Below are 21,700 nucleotides of genomic sequence, written 5' to 3'. Positions count from 1 at the left end.
TGCAACATTATCTTATGCTTTTAGTCCTTATTTAACAACAAATCATGAAGTTAACTTGCGTGTGTTGCTTCCATTTTTGTAGATGGAGGCGGGCACGACCGTGCACGCGCCTAAAAAGCGACCAAGCAACTAAAAAAAAAACATGATGTAGCGTCCTCTTTGTAGTGTGTACTGATGTTAAAATAATGTACACTTCATTGCACATGTACTATATCACTATATCCATGATTAAATGTTTTATAATTCCACGAGAGTGTTACAATGGCACACGCACGTTTGTGCGCTTTATATAGGCACTTGAACATGCAAAAGGGTTTCCTTGGCTTGTTAGTGTGTGCTAATTTGAGAAATAATGTACACTTCACTGTACATGTAATACATAACCGTGTTGCTGAACATGTTATAATTCTATGAGTGTTGGTTTCAGCAGCACAGCCGTGCATGCGCGCTTTAATCACTGAAAAAAAGATACATTATGTTCCTAGGGCTCTGTGTACGTGCAGGCTGGTTTTAAAGATAATGTACATGTCATTGTACGCCTGGTATATCAAAATAAACATAATAGAGGTGTAATATCATCGAGTCAGCTGTTGCTGCTTTTTCAGGCTTCTGATTGGACAAAATGTGCATGACAGCAGGTGTACGGTTTGTGTGTAGACATAGACAGTTTTGAAACTACACTTGTACGGATGGACATCGTTTTAACCCCAAATATGCGTTTTTGGAACTCTCCGTGTTTGTGTGGACATGGCCTTAGTTGAAGGAACTGGTCGGTAAAAGACAACGTTTTTTTCCCACCACCACTTGACACACAAACTGCACTGCGCGACAGTAACTACGAGGGTCGGAGGGAATATTGAACAAAAATCAATGGTTGAAGTGGCAAACTTGCCATTCAAATAATGCCGCGTTTGTTGACTAGAACATACAGCCATGGAAGCACATTCAATCTACTTATCAAGCAGCGGTAACACAAACTAGCGAAAGATTCAAAAGAGCTGCCGTCAGTCGACAAACTGCTGAATGTAGCCTGCTAAGCTAACAAAAACAGCTCAAACTCAGACTCGCTGACACCACACGTCACGAGGCAACAGGCACTGCTTTTTAAAAGGAACACACAGACACACACACTTCTGTCATATAGAGTCGTGGTCAAAAGTTTACATACACTTGTAAAGAACATAATGTCATGGCTGTCTTGAATTTTCAATCATTTCTACAACTCTTATTTTTTTGTGGTAGAGTGATTGGAGCACATACTATTTTGTCACGAAAAACATTCGTGAAGTTTGGTTCTTTAATGAGTGTATTATGGGTATACTGAAAATGTGACCAAATCTGCTGGGTCAAAAGTATACATACAGCAATGTTAATATTTGGTTACATGTCCCTTGGCAAGTTTCACTGCAATAAGGCGCTTTTGGTAGCCATCCACAAGCTTCTGGCAAGCTTTTGGTTTAATTTTTGACCACTCCTCTTGACAAAATTGGTGCAGTTCAGCTAAATTTGTTTGTTTTCTGACATGGACTGGTTTCTTCAGCATTGTCCACATGTTTTCAATGGGGTTTAAGTCAGGACTTTGGGAAGGCCATTCTAAAACCTTAATTCTAGCCATTCCTTTACCACTATTGACATGTATTTGGGGTCATTGTCCTGTTGGAACACCAACTGCGCCCAAGACCCAACCTCCGGGCTGATGATTTTAGGTTGTCTTGAAGAATTTGGAGGTAATCCTCCTTTTTCATTGTCCCATTTACTCTCTGTAAAGCACCAGTTCCATTGGCAACAATACAAGCCCAGAGCATAATACTACCACCATCATGCTTGACGGTAGGAATGGTGTTCCTGGGATTAAAGGCTTCACCTTTTCTCCTCCGAACATTTTGCTGGGTATTGTGGCCAAAGAGCTCAATTTTTGTTTCATCTGACCACAGAACATTACTCCAGAAGGTCTTATCTTTGTCCATGTGATCAGCAGCAAACTTTAAACTAGCCTTAAGGTGTCGCTTCTGGAGCAAGGGCTTCCTTCTTGCATGGTACCCTTTCAGTCCATGGCGATGCAAAACACGCTTGACTGTGGACACAGACACCTGTGTTCCAGCAGCTTCTAATTCATTGCGGACCTGCTTTTTGGTGGTTGTTGGTTGACTCTTGATCATCCTGACCAATTTTCTTTCAGCAGCAGGTGATAGCTTGCATTTTCTTCCTGATCGTGGCAGTGACAAAACTGTGCCATGCACTCTATAGTATATACTTACGAACAATTGTCTGCACAGTTGCTCTTGGGACCTTAAGCTGCTTTGAAATGGCTCCAAGTGACTTTCCTGACTTGTTCAAGTCAATGATTCGTTTTTTCAGATCTGTGCTGAGGTCCTTTGACTTTCCCATTGTTGCGTTTGTAACCGAGTCTAATGGCTGCATCACATGAGCCATATTTAAATGGGCTCAGAGAAGTCAACAGGTGTCGTCAATCATAATCACTCACATGAAGTTAAAGAGGCCCTGCCATGAAGCTAATTTGATTTGATTGTAACTTTTCTACATCACCAAAATTGATAATGTATGTTGCTGTATGTATACTTTTGACCCAGCAGATTTGGTCACATTGTCAGTAGACCCATAATAATCATAAAAGAACCAAACGTCATGAATGTTTTTGTGACAAACAAGTTAGTGCTCCAATCACTCAATCACAAAAAAATAAAAGTTGAAGAAATTATTGGAAACTCAAGACAGCCATGACATTATATCCTTCACAAGTGTATGTAAACTTTTGACCACGACTGTATATCTATCCATATGAAACGTATCTCAACTGCATTATGCCAGATATATTAAGTTTATTTTTTAAATAACACATCGATTACTTTTCCTAGTAATTAATTACATTCATTAGAGGGTAATTCCGTCAGTATTTCAATTACTTTTTTTGTGAAAGTAACGAGTAAATGTTACTAAATTATTTACTTTTTAAAAGTAATTTTCAGAACACAGCATCATGGAGCAGTTGGCAGGTTGGTGTTCCTGGCCAAAATATTTGTGTGTATGTCCTATAATATTGTTTAACTAAAAAAACGCCATAAATTATTTTCATGTTGCTGCTCACGTTTAAACATGTCCTCTTAAACCAGGGCACTTTATTTCACATTTTGTTGTTTTGTCCGCTGAAGAATTAAGCATAGCTAAATGTTTTTTGAAAGAAGATTGGAGATTATAGTTTATTTTTCTTATATTAATTTAAAAGCTTTTTCTTTTTTCTTATTTCAAAACTCCTCCTAAGTTAGGATCCTATTATGCAAAACCTACTTTTCTTACTTGTTGGTACTTGTTTTCGTGTATTTGGGATCCCCATCAGTCCCCAAAATTTTAAATCAAGACATGGTGGAGATATTTTCTTACGTCAACAAATATTTCCATTTATGGTTTAGTTTATAGGCCAAACTATAACGGGATACGGGTTTAGGTCCATGTCGCCCAGTCCTGCACTTGTGTTAGCGACATTGCTAGCACAGTTTAGGGATGTTCTCTGTTTAATTGAGCGTTGCAGGAGGCCTTATGATGGCATTGTGTTTATATGTATGAGGGCACATGTGTACCTTGTTTGAGTGTTAATAATGAAATTCTGATATTTAAGACATTTAATTTGGCTACAAAAAATGTTCCGTGCTACTAAAAAATGTTTGTGCTATTATTTTTTCATTTATTTAGTACCACCGGTGCTACTACTGAAAAAGCTAAGCGTACAGCACTGCTGTATGAAACAAGACATATTTTTTGGTGAAAACTGGGGTACGACTGTGTTGTATTTACCATGTTTGCTGTTAAAATGTGTTTAATGTTTAATGTATGAGAGTCCGGTGCTCAATCAAGTCATCCTCACAATAAATGTAAAATGAGGTTAGATGTGCATGTGTCTTACAACGCTATGTAATTTGACTACTAAACAATGGCAGTAGGCAAATTGATTAATGGCAACTGCAAAGTGGACTGCAGGCTTATTTTCAGCAAAGTTGGATAATATTTTGATGATAATGATGACCTGGTGTCAAGGGTACTAATTGCCTCAAGTGAGTAAATTAGACACAAAATGATTTAAGCAAACAAACACACTGTGATACTCACACAACAAAATGTAATTATTATTTCACAAAGGCATAAGCCTCCTGGGAGCACATGGCTTATTGTGCCAACTGCTGCGTTTATTTGCAAGTAGAGTGGTTTTAGTGAGAGCTCTTCACAGATTTAATGAGGTAATTGTGGGTCAGGCGTCAATTATTTTGTAATGGCATGCCTTTTCTCCTTGCCAGATGTTCTGTCGGACCCAATGGCCAACACCTGAGGAGTACATCCAGCTGGAGGGACAAACAAGCCTTGGCCGCACTGACATTGTTCGTTGGTTTAAGGACCACCGCTCAGCCTTTAAGAACGGCGAGACCTTGGACTGGTTGGAAGCTTACCAGAACCAAAACCGCGTTGAACAGCAAAAAGCAGGACAAGAGCAGAACGGAGAGAGTTTGGACAAACCGCAAAGTGTGTCATTGGAGGGCAAAGCTCGAAAAGGTACGGTGCATTGGAGCTTTAAGTTGTGTCTATGTCTAGTTTCACACTGTTTCACATAGTTTAACGCTACAAACTTTGACGCAGTGGATGAAGCTGCTGAGAAGAAAACAGCTGCAACATCTATGGAGAGCTCCAAGCTGTCCAACCCAGACTCTGTCCAGTGGTTGACTGACTCAAGTAGTGCTGACAAGGGAAGGTGTGTGTTATGTTTGTATTGATTCTGTCAAATAATTACATTTTTAAACAGATTAATCACAATTTAGAATTTGGATTAATCATGATTACTCACAGGTTTATTAGGCGCTTCCATAATTTTAATTAACTTCCAATCTGCCAGCTAGCACACCAGTTGGAGTCTTCTCACTCCTCTTTGCATTGGTGTATTGTTATTGCAAGCTGGAAAATTAACCATTTTCCCTAAAATAAGGCTACAAAAGCAGGGGTGATCCAACTTTTTCCACCAATGTCTGCACACTGAAAAGTCAAAGCATGTGGGGGCCATTTTGATATTTTTTTATTTAGTTTTTATATAAATTTAAAGACAGAACATTATGTAAACTTTGTGTTATAGGTAACAAAGCATATTATTGGCATTTATTTGTGGGTTTTTTTATATACATCACATCTTTTTGCTCTTGACATTTGACCACAAAATATAACTACAATAACCGCACTGTTTGAGTGGAGATCTGCTTGCTAAATAAAGTACAATTTAATTTACGATTTACCTTCTTTTTTGTCGAAGTAGCGCTTAGTGATGAAAGTTGGAGACACCTAATGAAAATAGATGTATAGTTTTATTTATTGGTACTTTTTTGTGTGTATCATACTGAGTGCAATGTTACCACCAAAAAAAAAAAAAAAACTTGAGTATTCCAATATTGTTAACAATTCTAATTTTTTATTTTACTCTGTTTCTAAAGCAGTGGCCAAATAATGTATATGATTTTTTTTAGGAAGGCATCAGCTCAATTTTATTTGTTTAACATCTCAGAACCTGCAGAACATCATCTGTCTGTCGTTTATTTTGGCAGGTGGGTACAAGTGACTGTGGCTGTGGGGGAGGAGAACGAGGGAGGATTGCAAAGACAGAGACTTGCAACAGATGCTGACATTTTAAGCCTGGAGCAGCCTGGGAGGGTCACTGGTTGATGGTAGGTAAGTCAAAATATGAGTAAAATACAGAGAAAAGAACCGCTTGTATTCGTTATGGGGCAATCCCTATTAAGATGAAACAAGCTTGGATGGCAACATATGTTGCTCCAAAACCTGTATGTACCTTTCAGCATTAATGGCGCCTTCACGGATGTGTAAGTTACCCATGCCTTGGGCACTAATACACCCCCATACCATTACAGATGGCTTTTGAACTTTGCGCCTGTAACAGTCCGGATGGTTCTTTTCCTCTTTGGTCCAGAGGACACGACGTCCACAGTTTCCAAAAACAATTTGAAATGTGGACTCGTCAGACCACAGAACACTTTTTCACTTTGCAACAGTCCATCTTAGATGAGCTCGGGCCCAGCGAAGCCGGCGGCGTTTCTGGGTGTTGTTGATAAATGGCTTTCGCTTTGCATAGTACAGTTTTATTTTGCACTTACAGATGTAGTGACGAACACTGTCGTTACTGACAGAGGTTTTCTGAAGTGTTCCTGAGCCCATGTGGTGATATCCTTTACACACTGATGTTGGTTTTTGATGCAGTGCCGCCTGAGGGATCGAAGGTCACGGACGGGCATTGTCGCTTACGTGCATTTATTTCTCCAGATTCCCTAAACATTTTGATATTATGGACCGTAGATGGTCAATTCCCTAAATTCCTCGTTGAGAAATGTTGTTCTTAAACTATTCGACAATTTGCTCACGCATTTGTTCACAAACTGGTGACCCTCGCCCCATCCTTGTTTGTGAATGACTGAGCATTGCATGGAAGCTGTTTTTATACCCAATCATGGCACAAACCTGTTCCCAATTTGCCTGTTCGCCTATGGGATGTATTTTTTTAAATATGTTGCAGGCAGAGCTAATATTTGCAAAAAATAACAGTTTACCAGTTCGAACGTTAAGTATCTTGTCTTTGCAGTCTATTCAATTAAATATAAGTTGAAAAGGATTTGCAAATCATTGTATTCTGTTTTTATTTACAAGGTGACACAACGTGCCAACTTCACTAGTTTTGGGTTTTGTATTTAGGCTAAAACCTTTGTTAAATGCGACAAATACTTTCTGTTCCTTGGCTAAATTCCACTTACTGTAATTCAAATTCAACATAATTCTTCAAACTAATTACATTAAAAATGGCAAAATCTGATTTTTGCACAAGCCTGCTACATACAGTGTACACACCTACTAGTACAATACAAACAATAACAATGTGAATATGCAGCAAAGGAACTTTACTATTCAATACTAACTAATGTATATATGAGCTGAAATAAATGTGATTAAGGGGTAGTGTTACAATATGTGCAGTACATCTTTTGTCATTTAGTTATTTTTTACAAATAGCTATTTTTCTGTTTCCAGGCAATAACGTTTATCACACTTTTTTAAATGAACATTTTAATCATTCCTATTAGCGACTAAAAGACAAGCACAGTGTCTCTGTGGGCCAAATGCACCATGTGGTGCAACTTTAAAGCTTATAATTCTGGCAGAAACAAAGCAGACAAACGAGACATGACTGCTGCCATCTTGGCTCCAGCGTATTCTTACTTTTTCACTGGATTTCATGCAGAGAGCAGCATGTCCCCGTGTGACCCAAAACAGAAACAAGTGTCTGTGATTGGCTGTGGCCATGAGTGGTGAACTACCCATTTAAGATACCACAGCTGCAGGAAGTTATTTGTGTCTAATTAACTCGGAGTGGTCCTTCCAAAGGACAGCATGATGGCATGGCAGGATGACAGTCGCACGACACAATCATCAGCGTGCGCGCACGCCCACACACACTCATTCACTCACATGCATGCACACACACACACACCCTGCTATTATTGGAGGCCGGCAGAACTGCCAGTTCAGTTAATGATGATGTTGCCTGTAGTATTTAATAGTATTTAATTCAGTATTTCAAGTGACATTCACTGTTGTTTTAGAGGACATTTGATGTTTAGTGTAGGCTCACAAGGAGAGTGTGTTGATGTGTCACACTGTACTGTATTTAGATAACCATGAACCTTTGTTTTACTTTTTAAATCAGACTGTGTAGGCGTTAAATAAAATTAACATTAGCGCTGACTTACGCAACACTAGAAGTGATGCAGCTTTTTTTTTTCTGGACGGACTGCTGCTCTAACATTCGCACAGTCAGCACATCATGAGACTTGAGGTCAGGAGCATGGAAGTGGGGGGGTTGTACCAGGACCCCAAGCACAGGGGGGCACATTCATAATGTAATATTTACGTATTTGCTCATATTAAGCATACGGTGGCCTATTAATTTCCCACACGCATCATAATGTTTGCTTTTTCCAACAACAACTACCACTAATCACGGCAGACTTCATGAGACCACTTTGGGACAAATAATGATCCAGAAGCTTACCTTTTTGAGCCTGAATATACAGAGGATGAGCTACAAGTTTTAGAATCCGGGTGATAAACACAGGTGCCATTCAATAATTACAATATAGGAACAAAATAAAATAATCACTTACTGTACAATGTACTAATGGGATGTTTATATATTTCTGTATAGATGTAGAATTAATCAGAATCTTCTCGGAGGTGAAAATAAAAAAATAAATTGTGGCCGCAAACAAGCGTTTTTTTGTGTCGTTCTCGCGATCTCTGTGTCTAAATTTAATGTCAAAGTTGACCAACTTCTTGTTTTATGACCACAACCTTCAACTATACAAGGGAGATGCATGATTCATAATCTAGAATTAACTTTCACCAGCTCAGAGACGATGTAGCAGCTCACCGGCTCAGTATGTCAATAGCTGCATGAGCTAGTTAGCTCTCCGTTATCACGGCGCCGCTAAAAGTAGTTCCTCTGCGTTAGCGCTTATAATAATTATATCACTAATGTTTGCTTGATATTCAGGTCACGACATGTAAATGGAGTATTGTTGGTGGTTTTTGAACGTTTGTTTTTCTAGGGCTTTATGAGCGCAATAGACAACTCCCATTAGCTTCAATGTTAGCCACCTCTTACAAATTAGAATGCATAAAAAAAGAAAGACTTGTTCTTTTTTTAATGTAGGGATTGTAATTTGATAGTAAAAATTCCCAAAAAGTTTACTTCCCCTTTAAGTATCATTATCAAGTATTAGGATTGTGCTAAACATGTTACACACCGAGAACAAGCAAAGGGAGGCATGCTAGCTAAGCTGGCTAGAAAAAACAGAAGAAATAAGTGCTTGGTAAAGTTTAGGAAGCGTAGATGGAAGCGCCTTACAGCAGAAAGTAAACAGTTATTAACAGCAAATTAACAAGTAAATTAATTAGTTAATTAACTACTAGGCCTACTCAGTGGCCTAGTAGTTAGAGTGTCCGCCCTGAGATCGGTAGGTTGTGAGTTCAAACCCCGGCCGGGTCATACCAAAGACTATAAAAATGGGACCCATTACCTCCCTGCTTGGCACTCAGCTTCAAGGGTTGGAATTGGGGGTTAAATCACCAAAAATGATTCCCGGGCGCGGCTCCGCTGCTGCCCACTGCTCCCCTCACCTCCTAGGAGGTGATCAAAGGGATGGGTCAAATGCAGAGGACAAATTTCACCACACCTAGTGTGTGTGTGACAATCATTGGTACTTTAAAGGCCTACTGAAATGAATTTTTTTTATTTAAACGGGGATAGCAGATCCATTCTATGTGTCATACTTGATCATTTCGCGATATTGCCATATTTTTGCTGAAAGGATTTAGTACAGAACAACGACGATAAAGTTAGCAACTTTTGGTCTCTGATAAAAAAAAAAGCCTTGCCCCTACCGGAAGTAGCGTGACGACGCCGGAGGAAGGACTGCTCATATTTTCCTATTGTTTACACCAGCAGCGAGAGAGATTCGGACCGAGAAAGCGACGATTACCCCATTAATTTGAGCGAGGATGAAAGATTCGTGGATGAGGAACGTGAAAGTGAAGGACTAGCGTGCAGTGCAGAACGTATCTTTTTTCGCTTTGACCGTAACTTAGGTACAAGGGTCCATTGGATTCCACACTCTCTCCTTTTTCTATTGTGGATCACGGATTTGTATTTTAAACCACCTCGGATACTATATCCTCTTGAAAATGAGAGTCGAGAACGCGAAATGGACATTCACAGTGACTTTTATCTCCACGACAATACATCGATGAAGCTCTTTAGCTACTGAGCTAACGTGATAGCATCGGGCTTTACTGCATTTAGAAACAAAACGAATAAGTCCCTGACTGGAAGGATAGACAGAAGATCAACAATACTACCAAACTCTGGACATGTAAATAAACGGTTAATGCTTTCCAGCTTGGCGAAGCTTAATAATGCTGTTGCTAACGACGCCATTGAAGCTAACTTAGCTACGGAACCTCGACAGAGCTATGCTAAAAACATTAGCTCTGCACCTACGCCAGCTCTCATTTGCTCATCACGACCCGTGCTCACCTGCGTTCCAGCGATCGACGGTACGACGAAGGACTTCACCCGATCACCGATGCGGTTGGCGGCCCGGAGACGGAGGAAGTCAAGGTGAGGTCGTTCGGCTAGCGCGTCTGCTATCCTCAAAGTGCTCCTGGTTGTGTTGCTGTAGTCCGCCGCTAATACACAGATCGCACCTACAGCTTTCTTCTTTGCAGTCTCCATTGTTCATTAAACAAATTGCAAAAGATTCACCAACACAGATGTCCAGAATACTGTGGAATTTTGAAATGAAAACAGAGCTTTTTGTATTGGATTCAATGGGCTCCGAATACTTCCGCTTCCACTGTTGACGTCACGCGCAAACGTCATCATATCGAAATGTTTTCAGCCGGAAGTTTGCCGGGAAATTTAAAATTGCACTTTATAAGTTAACCCGGCGGTATTGGCATGTGTTGCAATGTTAAGATTTCTTTATTGATGTATAAACTATCAGACTGCCTGGTCGGTAGTAGTGGGTTTCAGTAGGCCTTTTAACTTTAATGAGAGTTAGAAGATAATATAACAGCTGGTAACTGTTGGACGTGCCAGCTGTGTCGCAGCCAGAAGTGCACTACAGAAAAGGAGGGCAGATCGACCCATAAATCGGTAGTGTGAATATCAAGGGCAATATCAGAATAGGTTTGATAGTAGAGTGATTCGGTTGCTGTTTTTATTTTCTTAAAAGCTTTTTTGCAATTTCATGGAATAATTCCTTGGACACAGGAGGACTTTGAGGGCAAAAACTAAATGATTTAAATGAGCAACATGTGGTAGTTTTTGCTTTAGTTTCGTTATTGTGTACTATGGATGTTGTTTCACTCAAACAATTGCATATAATAAAAGAGAATAAGGAACTACTTTGAATATTGTGCTGATATTTTTAAACGGTTAATAGCACTCAACATAAATAAATACAAATATTTACAATTAGTACATGTGATTGGTATCAATCAATCATCAATCAATGTTTACTTATATAGCCCTAAATCACAAGTGTCTCAAAGGGCTGCACAAGCCTCAACGACATCCCACATCAGATCCCACATCAGGGCAAGAAAAAACTCAACCCAATGGGATGACAATGAGAAACCTTGGAGGGGACCGCAGATGTGGGGACACCCACCCCCAGTATTGGTATCAGTATTGGTATCGGCTAATCTTACTCATGGGTGATCGGAATCGGCAGTATAAATCCCTGATCTAAACATCCCTAATAATGATGTATTACTATGATTTGTTTTATCCACTAATGATAATTCTACATCACGGGTATCAAATAATCTGTACTTTACACCCTTGAAGTAAAGGAAAACTTTACATATTTAAATTCTTATTTAAGTGAATAATGACAAGTTATGTGATTATTTAAAATCATATTTTGGCCACTTTATATTGAATTTGTCAGCACTTTTGTAAAAAAAAAAAAAATGTTCGTTTTTTTCAGACTAATACAAATTGTTTTGGGGGTTTATGTAGATACGTTCTACAAAACCCAAAACCAGTGAAGTTGGCACGTGTGTCACTTCGTAAATAAAAACAGAATACAATGATTTGCAAATCATTTTCAACCTATATTCAATTGAATAGACAGCAAAGACAAGATATTTAACGTTCAAACTGGAAAACTTTTGTTATTTTTTGCAAATATTAGCTAATTTAGAATTTGATGCTTGCAACATGTTTCAAAAAAGCTGGCACAAGTAGCATAAAAGACTGAGAAAGTTGAGGAATGCTCATCAAACACTTATTTGGAACATCCAACAGGTGAACACGATTGGGTATAAAAGCAGCTTCCATGAAATGCTCAGTCCTTCACAAACAAGGATGGGGCGAGGGTCACCACTTTGTGAACAAATGCGTGAGCAAATTGTCGAACAGTTTAAGAACAACATTTCTCAACGAGCTATTGCAAGGAATGTAGGGATTTCACCATCTACGGTCTGTAATATCATCAAAAGGTTCAGAGAATCTGGAGAAATCACTGCACGTAAGCTATGATATTGCGGACCTTTGATCCCTCAGGCGGTACCGTATCAAAAACCAACATCAGTGTGTAAAGGATATCACCGCACAGGAACACTTCAGAAAACCACTAGTAACTACAGTTGGTCGCTACATCTGTGAGTGCAAGTTAAAACTCTACTATACAAAGCGAAAGCCATTTATCAACAACACCCATAAACGCCACTGGCTTTGCTGGGCCCGAGCTCATCTAAGATGGACTGATGCAAAGTGGAAAAGTGTTCTGTTGTCTGACGAGTCCACATTTCAAATTGTTTTTGGAAACTGTGGACGTTGTGTCCTCCCGAACAAAGAGGAAAAGAACCATCCGGATTGTTATAGGCGCAAAGTTCAAAAGCCAGCATCTGTGATGGTATGGGGGTGTATTAGTGCCCAAGGCATGGGTAACATCTGTGAAGGCACCAATAAGGCTGAAAGGCACATACAGGTTTTGGAGCAACATATGATGCCATCCAAGCAATGTTATCATGGACCCCTGCTTATTTCAGCAAGACAATGCCAAGCCACGTGTTACAACAGCGTGACTTCATAGTAAAATAGTGCGGGTACTAGACTGGCTTGCCTGTAGTCCAGACCCGTCTCCAATTGAAAATGTGTGGCGCATTATGAAGCCTAAAATACCACAACTGAGACCCTGGACTGTTGAACATCTTAAGTTGTACATCAAGCAAGAATGGGAAATAATTCCACCTGAAAAGCTTCAAAAATTGGTCTCCTCAGTTCCCAAACGTTTACTGAGTGTTGTTAAAAGGAAATGCCATGTAACACAGTGGTAAAAATGCCCCTGTGCCAACTTTTTTTTAACGTGTTGCTGCCATTAAAGTCTAAGTTAATGATTATTTGCAAAAAAAAATTAAGTTTCTCAGTTCGAACATTAAATATCTTTGGTGCTACGCCCCTGCTTGAAGTTGACACCATGTTGTCTTTTGAATGAGGGCTCGCCTTGTGAGCCCACGTGTTGCGTCACCTCCCTGTTTCCCTTCTGTTCCAGATGAAGCGAATTAATGCGTGACTTACAGAAGCGTCACGTAAGAGACAAGATGCCAAACGTGGATGTAACTCCGTGCCGGCGCTGTGGTCACAAAGTCCCGTGGACCTCCTCTCTCTCTCACGTGTCCACGACGCGGTGGAGCAAATACTCACGTTTAAAGGCGTGCCAAAGCTGGACTCGATGATGAAAATATCCTTGTAAATATACTTTGTACAGTTTTACCGGGAAGGTTTTGTCATTTTTAAGACCGACCTGCCCGATATTTAGAATGTTTTTGTGTTGTTTTATGATCATGTAAAATAGCCGCCTATTTGCTTCAAATCAATTATTTTGGGGGGTAAAACTGCAACCGCTTACTGCTCAATCTGAGTAATGTTTGATGGCACTCGCGTTATTGTTGGACTTTCTCGTGCTTTGGCCGCCTCATTTCCAGCTTTGGCGTTCCTCTTGTCGTCCCCGCCCCCTTTTTTTGGACTCAAATAAAAGCAGCCTCTGAGTCGTGGAAGGAAAAGTGAGAGGGAATCAATTTGCGGGAGTCTGGATTCACAGCTGGAGGCGGAGGCAGATGCTTGCCATAAAGACAGATGTGCCGTCTGAGACCAACTGCGATGAACGATAGAATGCAGTAACTTGTATCTTTTTTTCCAATCAGCTGGTCTGCTCCTGCATCAGTACCTGAGGCAATAACAGTGCAGAATGTTGCCCTTTCTCCTCTACTAATGTTTCAAAAGAGTCTGTCTGATCGCACCATGCTGCCTTTTATGCCCGTTTCCCCGCCAACAAATGATGGTTGATGTCTATGGAGAAAAAAAACAACACGTGGACATTCTTTACTAAACTTGCCAGGCGGTGGGATTTTTTTTTGACTGAAGCTTTTTATGTTTGAGTGTGAATCTTGCTCGGCTGTAAATTGTGAACTTGTCTCGTTTGCTCTCCGCTTTTCCTTTTTTCTTTTTCATCTCAAAAGGAAATGAGTTATTTCTGTACATGCTTTAGAATTTGGGAAATCAATCCTGTGGTGAACATGAACTGTGTTTATTTTTATTTGTACTCCAGATTTAAAGGTGAGCTGCTGTTTATTTTTGTCCAGTTGTACCCCCCCATGCATTATTTGTGCAAGCACTGTTTGAGATTCAACTGTCACTTTGATTTGATTACGCCGGTCTCAAAAAGCAAGACGAACCAGCGTTGCTTCTGCTTTGTTCTCTTGTTCAAGCGACTGTCTCAGCGTGATCTGGCTTCTAAGAAATACTGCCTGCGTTTTCATTTTCTTCTCTAACTAAATAAATACACAAAGCCATTCTTCGTCGGGAAATGTTTTGCTTACTGGAGAAGAAATCCGTATTTTGTTGTTTTTAAATTAGGAAGATTACATTTTACACCACTGTATAAGATAATGCAGAGGTCTTCAGCAGGGGTCCGTGGGTCCCCAGAAATACTGCAAAGGAGTCGTGAATTTTTTTTTTTTAAATTTAAATTTCATACTCCCTTCAGTTTTTTTTTTTTTATTACAAATGTAAATGTCTTTGAATAGAACAATGATCCAACACACCAGTGTAGTTTAAAACAAAAACATGAATGAATAATTATTAATTTTCCTCATGTTAACGTTTAAGATAACTTGCGATTACTAATTACCAGCTAGCGATTAGTGCGCTAGTTGTCAGCTAACGATTAGTGTGCTAGTTGTCAGCAATTAGTGCGCTAGTATTAATGCACTATTTGTCACCTAGCAATTAGTGGTGAAAGCTGCCAACTTTCGATTAGTGTGCAAATTGTCAGCTGTTAAGTAGCGGTGCAATTGCCAGCTAAAAATTAGTGTGCTGCTTGTCAGCTAGCGATAAGCGCACCAGATAGCGATTAGAGCACTAGTGGTCTGCTTGCAATTAGTGCGCTAGTTGTTAGCTAATTATTAATGCGCTATTGTCAGCTAGCAATTGGCGGCGAAAGCTGCCAACTAACGATTATTGCGGTAATTGTCAGTTATCAATTTGTGCGCTAGTTGTCAGCTATTAAGTAGCGGCACTGTTCTGTTTGAATATATTTTCGCACGGCAATAAGGTTACCTTTAAGTCCATTTTAATTTTAAACACAATAGCAATTTCATACAGGGTATAAAAGTAGGTGGTACCTGGCTCCCCGCTTCATCTCTTTAATTTGGGGGCCCCTGATAAAATATAGCCATGGGATTAGTGTTAAAAATGTGGAATTGAGAGAATATACTAGTGATGCATCAAATATACTGAAACATTGACCCCTTATGACACATTAGGAGTGATGCTGTGTCCCTTGAAGCCGTGATGTGCGTCACTTTTAAGAAAGAAAAAAAACTAACCGAAGGCATTTGACAGCTCATACTAAATGAATGGCGTCGGTTCTCATCACCATCATTGATCTAAATGGAACTAAGAAGAAAAAACGATAAATTTTAAAATAATTGTTAGTAAGATAAAGTTAAGAAATTACCAAGTGTGGAATAATTTTGATCAAATAAGGTAAATATTTTCCTGTTTACTCTTTGGCTCATTGACCAGAGTTGTGCCCGTCAAAATTATTTCTGCGCAACCGTTTAAAAAAAATAAAAAATTATATTTGCCAACTATTCGTTCTATTTTTTGATTCAGCAGATTGTGACAACCATTATGAAACACCAAAACAGTATCAGCGCAGTGTCTACACAACTAGTGAGTGTGCCATACACTCACTGGGGCCTCAATTAGCTATCACTCGAATATATGTAATTGGCAACAAATCAATGCTAAACCAAACATTTCTGAACATTTTGCATGTCCATACAAACCTTTCCTGGTGATAAAAAAAAAAACCTCTCAGACTAGTTTATCTTTTTAATAACTGTTATATTTACAAAAACACAAATCAGCAGTGATCAGAGGAAGTCTACTACATGGGGCAGTGCCCATGTGTGCCGACTACCTTTGGCACAAGTCATCTCATAGGGCAATAAGGTGGCAAGAATCAATCTAAATCAACCAGTTTACAGCATCTCTCGTGTTGACTTTAAAGGGTGGAAATAGGGCAGGTGGAGAAAGCAAGAAAGGGGAGTTGGAAGAATCACAATAAGAACCAAACATTTATTTTCTTCTTTGTTTCGTGTCTTAAATGGTAGAAACCAAGTAGAGTTCTGTTGTGCTTTGGGAGTTAAAATACAGACTGCCTCAATACTTTTAAATTAAAAGAGGACTAATTTAGAGTTTTAAACAGAAGAAAGTGAAGAGGCGATCATTTTAACCTGAGCACACTGAAAGGGGTCAAGCAGAAGAGCTTCTCCTCTCATATTCATTAATCCCCCAGGCGGAAGCCTTGGCCCCAGTTGTAACGTCTTCCCCCAGCTGCTGGCACCTGTTCCTGTGCTGCTGGTCTCCTAGTGGGAGGGACTCCGAAGCCTGACACACCTCCCCGCCTGCTAGGGAGGAGTCGATACCTGTCGGGGGGGACAAAGGGCACCATGAGAACCCAGCAAAAAAATTAACTGAATAACAAGTTAGTGATATGGACCTCAATGTTACTTCACAATCGTAATGTAAATATGTCAATATTTGGGACTTAAGGTTTAAAACCCTATCAACTGATAGTACTCAGCGACATTCAAGTAGAGAAGAGAGTTGTTCAGGGGCCCTCTGGGCTTTTAAAAAAAATACAGATATTTAAGTTATAAACAAAACGCAATGAATGTTTATAAAAAAATTAATATAGCCGTAAAAGTCTAGAAAGTTGCCGGACTCAAATTAAGAATGTCTAATACCACCTAAACCCCTTATCATAAATACAAAATGGTTTGTTCCACCTGGATAGCAGCAAACCTGGCTACGAACACTATCCTCAACAAAGACGTCATCAAAGCTCACCGTTAAACATTCACACAAAGCACCAACATTTTGGAACAAGGATGAAATGATGGAATAAAGAAAGAAAAAATATAAAACAATTATAATGCTAAATAGTGGCAGCATAGCAGAAAGTTATGTACAAGTTTCAATTTTGCATCTCATTCCCCATACTTGTCGTGTGCTCAAAGACCCTTGATTAAAGTTAGAAACATATGCGTCACTACTTTTTTAAAGACAAAGGGAGACTTACTAATAAAAAAATCATAATAATAATGATGTATTATTATAATTGGTTTTATCCGCTGATGATAAACATATGTGTGTCAGCTAATTTCTGCATTGTGAAATAAAGGAAAACGTTATAATCATTTAAGTGAATAATGACATGTTGTATGATTATTTAAATTCATATTTTGGCCACTTTATATTTAATATATTGGCTTTTTTTGTAAAAAACAAAACATTAAAAACAAAAACTAAATATCTAAGGGGAGTTGATGTAGTCAAAAACCTAATTAAGGTTTTCACATGTGTTTTAATACATTGGTTACAACCAAAACTATGCAATATTTAGTTTTTGACTACATGTAAACATTACAAGTGTGTGTGTGTGTATGGGACAGGGGGGCTACGCCCCTGATAGTACCTGCTTTTCACAGGGGAAAAGCATAAAAAAAAGAGTAGCACTGTAAGAAGTTAATGTACTATGGAGTCAGAGTTAGATTATGTTGCTTTATACCCAAACTGTACAAAATATACATGTTGTTTTGCTCCCTACTTTCATAAGCTGAACTCAGAGATCTAAAATGTACCCAAAAGGCCTATTTCTCTCAAAAATTGTTCACAATCCATCTAAAGAGCCTTCTCACTTGCCGCAATATTCCATCCACCTCACAGGTGTGGCATATCACGATGCCGACTACCCAAAGTTTTTTTATACTGACAAATAGTAGCAGGAAAAACGTACAAGAACTCTGGCGTGGACAGGAAGTTGCGTCCTCCAAGGTCCATGGGATATTTGAACATGAGGAAGAAGTAGAGGTGACCCACCAGGTTCCCAATGAGCTCATTAACAAAACTGTGCCAAAATAGCAGAGAAGCAGCTTTAATGGGTGATGCAGAATAAACAAGCGTATGTTGTCAATAAAAGGAGGCTACTTACGAGCCTCCGATGATGAAGTTGAAGATCAGGATGACCCAAGGCAAATAATGAGCCTGGACAGAGAAGGCGCCATTGTTTTTCATGCTTTAACGGCAGTTTACTAAAAGGGATGTTACCTTGAATCTTGTTCCAAACCAGAAGGAGACAACCATGTCTTTATTGAACTGAGCCCAGATGTACAGCACAGACATGATCAAGGGGATCATCAGCAGCTTAAAAAAAGCAAAAAGCATCCAGTCAAACAGCATCACTCTCCCCATTTTTACATTTTCTTTCCTGGGAACAAGGTTTGTCTAGACAGTTTTATTGGTTTCCCTGAGTCTCGGTTGCCTGGCAACTGGTTAGCTAGCTCTGTCACTAAGGAGCCACTTTTGATGAACAAAACAAGTTTATTTTTTAAACTCACACTTTTTTTTAAATTTATTTTTCTCAAATGCCTACCTGCATGTCCATGAGCATCCCAGTTATCTACAGCTACAGTCAAGGTAGTCAATCACAGCTGGAGAAGGTGGATCCTGTCACGTGCAGGCTGAACTACATGTTGCCTTTGTGAATTAATCAACTGCAATTATCTCATCGAGCATGATTTGTGTTGAGACTCGTTTTAAGAGACACTTGAAAAGGATACAACAATGCAGATCCAGTTGAATAAGAGCATGAAGACATAGTCTGCTGGTCGGCCATCAAACGCCCCTTGAAAATCAAAAGGAAACAGGATGTATGACACACAACAACAACAACAAAGCGTGTGCAAGTAATCTCACCTGTCTCTAACCGCGTTGAGTAGTTGTAAAGGAAATACAGGTTGACCAAAAACAGGAAGCCAGTATTTGGGTACACTGGGAAATACAGGGTGGCCGTTACTGGCCTCCACAGCTGAGGAGGTAAATGTAATATAAATTACACTCTGATAAGACACGTAATGAAAAATAAACATATATCGAAGGCACATAACTGTAAAAATTCAACACATTTCAATCATATATGTTGGTGAGAAAAGCATACTGGTCAATGCATGAGTGTATTCATTACAAATAAAAATATTACTTAATAGCATATTTGATAACTAAAGTTCACAGTGAAAGTAGAAAATCAGGAAACATTCGACATTGACATAGCAGACTTTGATACTTTAGGAAATGTTCACTTGCTTTTGTTTTTTAACGCACCCGGAAGTGTTACATTACCCCACTACGTCGCACTCGCTGATTGGCTGACACATATCTCGGCCTGCTGAGCGTGTACTCAAGCTAGCCACCTACTAGCTCACCGACACTTTTTGTACACTCATCATCACAATGTTCAATTACATCTCCCTCAGACGAAGCCGAACAAAAGCCACTTACGTGAAATCTGCTAAAGAACAAATCGGGTCTCAGCATAAGGTTCTGCGGGTCAACCAATCCTAGTTTCCCTACAAGGGGAACAGCAATGGAGGCAGCAAACCAGCCCCTGGTGATGAGAGGGATGCTTTTGAACCAGTCCCCGATGTCTGACATCTTCCCATGCAATTATTTCAGAGTATTAACCATAAAGTGCAGAATTGAATTAGACGTCGGGCGGTATTTCCGTACAACTACAACCCTCGCAATCCTATGATAAGTACTACCCCAAAAAGTTTACATGACGTGGCTAATCACAAACGGCTAGCTATTGTTTTCTAAAAGCTATCGTGATGACGGCAAGTGATATCCGGTTCAGATTTTCAAAATAATATGTAAAATAGTATTTTCTACAGCTTGTCCCTTTCGGGGTCGCAGGGGGTGCTGGAGCCTGTATAATGTAATCAAGCAACGAAAACCTACATACATATTCGATCTAAATGTAGAAACACATCCATCATGTCTGTATATTTGAACGGGCACGATTTAACTTTTATTCTGAAGGCTTTGTCATCGTCTGTACTCTGAAACCGATAGTGTCTTTGCGTTATTTTATTAACGCGTTAAAACACTGAATACATTGATGAAGGCAAGTCAATAAAAATAAAATAAAATTTAAAAAAAAAATATATATATACATATATATAAACTAAACACATTAGCTATCCTGTCCTCATGTATGCAGGCTCATAATATATATATATATATATATATATATATATATATATATATATATATATATATATATATATATATATATATATATATATATTATTTTTTTTAATTTTTTTTATTGAACAACAAACACACATCAATAATTTACTCAACAGTTAAAGCACTTCCAACAACAAAGAAATAAAACAAAAGGCAAATAAAAATAGATAATTAAATAATAATAATAAAAATAAAATAAACAAAGGCTTATAAAAATATTGCGTGTTGATCTAGTAACTAGTTCAACTACTTTCCCATAATGCACCGTTCTGTTTATGTGTGACGTATATTCCAAGCGACATGACTGTTAGCCAAATTACTCCAAACAAACTAAGTTGAAAAAAATACATTAACGACAGAAAAGGTATTGTTTAACCAAGAATACACATCTCCGGGCTTTTATTGATAGTGTTCGCTACCTATCATACTTATTATCCAACAGTGAAGGAAAATTGTGTCTATTTTTAAATGTTCGCGCTGTTTGCTGCGCCAGTAAAGCGATTAGCCGACTGACAGGTTAGCTTGTCATGTTGCTCCAACTGCGGCTTCAGTTCTAACATTTTAAAACGACATTTGTTAAAATGGAGGTGACTGACATCGGAAACAAAGAGAAGGGAAAGCTCTCGTCTCGAAAGCCAACACCTGGGAAAAAGTAAGTTTGCCATTATATTTAAATTACAACCACGAGTTTCATTCGAGCTGTTGACAGAAGTCAGTCAAGGAAGGAGATCCAGCAACTGTTGTGCCGTTTGAATGAAATCAGTATTACAATATATATTTTAATATTATGACTACTACTAAAAACGTCAGAATGTTTATTTTGATATGCTTTGTCACCATAGCCTACCTGTTCATTCTTACATTTTATGTAAATTAAAATGCATAAAGAGAATATTTTTACATAACAGATGTATATTCGTGATGTTTTTAATTGAACATGGAAATTATTTGATTAAGATTTTAAATTCAAGTATGTTTTCCTTGAGAGTCACCTGAACAGTACTAACCTTGAGAGCTTGACCACTATAGAGCAGCCATAATTTACATCTCTTTGTATTTCAATGATGTGTTTTCTCTTCATCAGTGTATTGTTTGTTTTCCTCACAGCGTGTTGTTGACGGTGGTCCGTAATGTTCAGCAGGCGAAGATTCGTTTTCTCCATGCAGCCTTTGACACTGCAGGAGAGTGCCTCCTGGCTGGTGATCACCTCGGCAACATCTATGCCTTTGACATAAGTAGAAACAGGTGAATCTGTTAGCCTCAGAAGCCCTTTGAAACATTACATTTATGCGACTTGTACTATGGCAACAGAGCTGTCTTAAACTCTCTCAATCATTCACAATCCTTATGTAAGACAACAACATATATGTTTTCTTTTTTTATGCATTCTAACTCGTAAACAAACACCAGCAAAAG

General features: G+C 38.9%; 3 protein-coding genes across 6 annotated transcripts in view; 2 read left to right on the top strand and 1 right to left on the bottom strand.

The window, feature by feature from the left end:
- Positions 1–14,506, top strand: part of zhx2a (zinc fingers and homeoboxes 2a) — an 87,987-nt gene extending 73,481 nt beyond the window's left edge. Inside the window, exons 10-13 of one of the 3 annotated variants that reach the window (XM_062063558.1) lie at positions 4,308–4,560; positions 4,645–4,756; positions 5,595–5,714; positions 13,179–14,506. In XM_062063558.1, coding sequence (XP_061919542.1) covers positions 4,308–4,560; positions 4,645–4,756; positions 5,595–5,712 — 483 coding nt within the window. In that variant the 3' untranslated portion in view covers positions 5,713–5,714; positions 13,179–14,506. Of the gene's footprint in view, positions 1–4,307; positions 4,561–4,644; positions 4,757–5,594; positions 5,719–13,178 lie in introns of all 3 variants that reach the window. The other 2 variants (XM_062063559.1, XM_062063560.1) reach the window with 2 other exon arrangements.
- Positions 14,507–16,011: 1,505 nt separating this feature from the next.
- derl1 (derlin 1) lies at positions 16,012–19,880 on the bottom strand. The gene is made up of 8 exons (XM_062063556.1): positions 19,535–19,880; positions 18,953–19,064; positions 18,817–18,881; positions 18,630–18,656; positions 18,305–18,400; positions 18,189–18,241; positions 17,994–18,104; positions 16,012–16,620 (listed from the first exon to the last, which is right to left on the bottom strand). The coding sequence occupies exons 1-8, from the start codon at positions 19,685–19,687 to the stop codon at positions 16,479–16,481; spliced, it is 759 nt and encodes a 252-aa protein (XP_061919540.1). The 5' UTR covers positions 19,688–19,880; the 3' UTR covers positions 16,012–16,478.
- Positions 19,881–20,564: 684 nt separating this feature from the next.
- The window catches only part of tbc1d31 (TBC1 domain family, member 31), a 29,928-nt gene continuing 28,792 nt past the window's right edge, over positions 20,565–21,700 (top strand). For both annotated transcript variants that reach the window (XM_062063553.1, XM_062063554.1), the window contains exons 1-2: positions 20,565–20,936; positions 21,392–21,529. In XM_062063553.1, coding sequence (XP_061919537.1) covers positions 20,866–20,936; positions 21,392–21,529 — 209 coding nt within the window. In that variant the 5' untranslated portion in view covers positions 20,565–20,865. The remainder of the gene's footprint in view (positions 20,937–21,391; positions 21,530–21,700) is intronic.

This window comes from Entelurus aequoreus, linkage group LG11, assembly GCF_033978785.1.
Source record: "Entelurus aequoreus isolate RoL-2023_Sb linkage group LG11, RoL_Eaeq_v1.1, whole genome shotgun sequence".
Lineage (NCBI taxonomy): Eukaryota > Metazoa > Chordata > Actinopteri > Syngnathiformes > Syngnathidae > Entelurus > Entelurus aequoreus.
Note: the sequence above shows the minus strand (reverse complement) of the source record. Positions and strands in the feature narration are given on the sequence as shown.

What these genes read in the sequence shown, in the direction of transcription:
- derl1 (XM_062063556.1), bottom strand. Translation starts at nt 19,687, where the DNA reads ATGTCAGACATCGGGGACTGGTTCAAAAGCATCCCTCTCATCACCAGG. An exon ending in TGTTCTTTAGCAGATTTCAC is followed by an intron (nt 19,065 to 19,534) that starts GTAAGTGGCTTT and finishes TTACCTCCTCAG; the next exon opens with CTGTGGAGGCCAGTAACGGC. An exon ending in TCAACTGGATCTGCATTGTT is followed by an intron (nt 18,657 to 18,816) that starts GTATCCTTTTCA and finishes CTGTAGCTGTAG; the next exon opens with ATAACTGGGATGCTCATGGA.